The sequence below is a fragment of the Orbicella faveolata genome, unplaced genomic scaffold, assembly GCF_042242905.1.
Source record: "Orbicella faveolata isolate gen_17 unplaced genomic scaffold, um_ofav_v1 contig_47, whole genome shotgun sequence".
In the NCBI taxonomy this organism is placed as follows: domain Eukaryota; kingdom Metazoa; phylum Cnidaria; class Anthozoa; order Scleractinia; family Merulinidae; genus Orbicella; species Orbicella faveolata.
Genome location: NW_028301577.1, coordinates 24,228,962 through 24,231,805, shown reverse-complemented (window position 1 = coordinate 24,231,805; position 2,844 = coordinate 24,228,962). Strand labels below are relative to the sequence as shown.

At 38.3% G+C, this 2,844-nt stretch overlaps 1 protein-coding gene across 1 annotated transcript; it reads right to left on the bottom strand.

Annotated features, from left to right (window-relative positions):
* Positions 1–1,013: 1,013 nt before the first annotated feature.
* LOC149097711 (uncharacterized) lies at positions 1,014–2,844 on the bottom strand. Its single transcript, XM_089280148.1, has 2 exons — positions 2,679–2,844; positions 1,014–1,370 (listed from the first exon to the last, which is right to left on the bottom strand). The coding sequence occupies exons 1-2, from the start codon at positions 2,817–2,819 to the stop codon at positions 1,206–1,208; spliced, it is 306 nt and encodes a 101-aa protein (XP_089136274.1). The 5' UTR covers positions 2,820–2,844; the 3' UTR covers positions 1,014–1,205.

The following is a 2,844-nucleotide window of genomic DNA, read 5'->3' as shown; positions in this document are numbered from 1 at the left end:
GCTACGATCGAGTTCGTCGAAAAATATACACTTATCTCATGATTTTTAGCCTTTTTAGAAGTTAGAGCATTAGGAAAAGTGCTTATGTAAATGCTCGTTTGATCAGTACTGATAATCAGTCGCCTAGATAGCCAAAGGAAGTTCCAGATGTTTACACCATTTTCTGGCCGCCATATTGGTGTACCACGGAGGTATACCAACATGGCGTTTTCATACTGGGCTCTGTAAATATCTGCGAAACATTTCGACGAATATCTGAAGTTTGGGGGAACGCACAGGCCTAAAACGTGGAGAAGTGTCTTATCTAGTTATCTTCCATAACATCACAATTTCATAGCTTTTTCCAAAGGATGGTTTTCGATTTATTTTTTTATTGCGTGACAGTGAAAACGATCTATAGGCCTAGCGAAAATAGGATGAGCTGTAGAGCTTTTTTGAACTGTTTGTCCTGGATGGAAATTACGCAGAACAACTTAGCCTTGTTAAATAATAGGTAAATTCGACATGTTCAAAGAATGAGAGAGATGGAAGGGCGATCGATGAAGGACGCGATCAGGAACGCGATCGACACGAAACATTCACTGAGGTAGCTAAAGACGTCGATCCAAAAAACAATGTTAAACCACGAGCAATCGGTTTTTGCTCCTCAAATCCTTCGCGCGATTGGAAAACTTAAAATTATGCCAATTAGGGGAAAAGGTGAGATGGAAAAGACATTTCACCAGAGCCAACTCCTCAGCCACCTTCTTTTCCTTCTTTCTGAGCCCGCGCTTCTCGCCGCTAGATTGTTCTTCTTCATGTATTCGCGTTGCATGCCAGGGTTCGCAGCCTAAACCAAATATTGAAAGAAGATAAGGGATATAACAATTGATGGAAGTAATAAACAATACTATTTGCACGGCGTGACCAAAAAATTGATAACTGACCGGCAATTCAGAATCTTCAGATTGGAAATCCCAGAGATATGACTGTTTTAATGAAATTGCGGGCACTAGGGCGAGCTGAAAAGGTGCGATTTTCATCACAGACTACTGAATTCTTTTTTAATTACATTGTGATAATTTACATTAACGTTTTTACTGTAGTAAGCCTTAGCAACGGTAAAATATATTGCTTCCTCAAATGCATTATTGACTAATTGATATAATTACTTGTTTTCTCTATCAACGGAACCTAATGAATTTAGTAAAGGTCTTGTAGCTATCTTAATAACCGTGATTCGGTTCATAATTTCGTGCATTCCTCCGGGTGTTCAAGTAGTTAAATAACTTGTCCATTCCTCTTGCATCGTCTCTATGTCTTGTTCTCTTTTGCTGTCCAACATCAGCAGAATATGTTATATCCCTAATCCCTTGATATCCCGCGGGTTCCTACACCAGGAACACAAAACTTTTATTATTGGTCATATTCATGTACTGAGAAAGGCATACAACTTGTCAAAGACGACTAGCAAGATGAATAAGGGAAAGAATAAGACGGCTAAATGTCCGAGGACCTTACATCTTCATTTGCTTTAAAGTGCCTATGAAGTAAAAAATAATTGCCGCTTATTTGAAAGGCTTTTCAAAGTAAAGAAGAATGGCGTTTCCCTTTTTGAAATATCTTTTTTCGTTCTAGAGATATTTACGTTTTTGTATTATGCAAATGAGGAAAGTGATGACATCATAGGTGGTTCCACTTGAACAGTAAAACACGGAATCAAGAATATCTCTAGAAATATTGGAGCAGTGTTCTTCAAACTTGGCACCACAAATGTGCATCACAAAAGAAACAGAATATCACTTTCTGTGTTGTTGCCATGGCAACACTTTTGGCTCCAGTCTCTTTCTGTGAAAAACCAAATATGCCAATTTGCAACTCTTTGAAAAGGGACAGAGGGTCTTACTTGGAACACTCATGATTCCCATATTGTCTTAACTCTTCCCATTAGATTGTTGGGAGTGGATGATCCTTGTTTGAGATAAAATCTGGTAATGTTAGTTTTAATTAAAACAGGACCAGCAGCATAACTGTTGCCATGGTGACGGCACAACGGGTGTCATTTTGTTTCTTTTGTGATGTTCATTTCTGGTGCCAAGTTTAAAGAACACTGCTTTAATATTTCTAGAGATATTCTTGATTGAGTGTTGAACTGTTTTAGTGGAACCACCTATGACGTCATCACTTATAATACAAAAACATGAATATCTCTGAAACGAAAACAGATATTCCAAAAAGGAAAACGCTATTCTTCTTTACTTTGAAAAGCCTTTCAAATCAGCAGCAATTATTTTTTATTTCATAGGCACTTTAAAGACACTTAAAATTAACAGAGTTGCTAAATAAAAATCAGGATCGGAGAAAACACTGAATTGTTGTTAGATATGTTTTTTTAGCTGGGGTAGCAGCGAAATCATCGCGGGCCAAGTGATAATTCTCCTCTTGATGATTCTGAACGACTGGTAGCCGAAAATTTGGGACGAAACGTTGTTTGGATATTTTTACGATTTTATATCTCTGATTTCTCCTTGATTTTCGTTTTGACTGGGAAAACAATCGAGATAGTATTCAACCACAATTTCAAACACCTCAAGGCTTGTCAAAAGCATTCTGCTCCGCGTCGTATTTTTGAACTCTCTTTTCGGTGTTTGGAGATGTGGTAAGACACCGCTGTTTATCGTGTTTGATATTTTACCAACCTTGTATGCTGGTTCAGCCACAGCTGAGCGGCCTTCCCAAGCTAAATTTTGTGAAAGTTGCCCGCGTATAAATTGAACTTGAAGCACAAGAACTGCGAGAAAACACGCCAAAGAACAACCCATTCTTCGACTGCGGTACATTGTGTTGAAACGCTAAGCGGTTCGA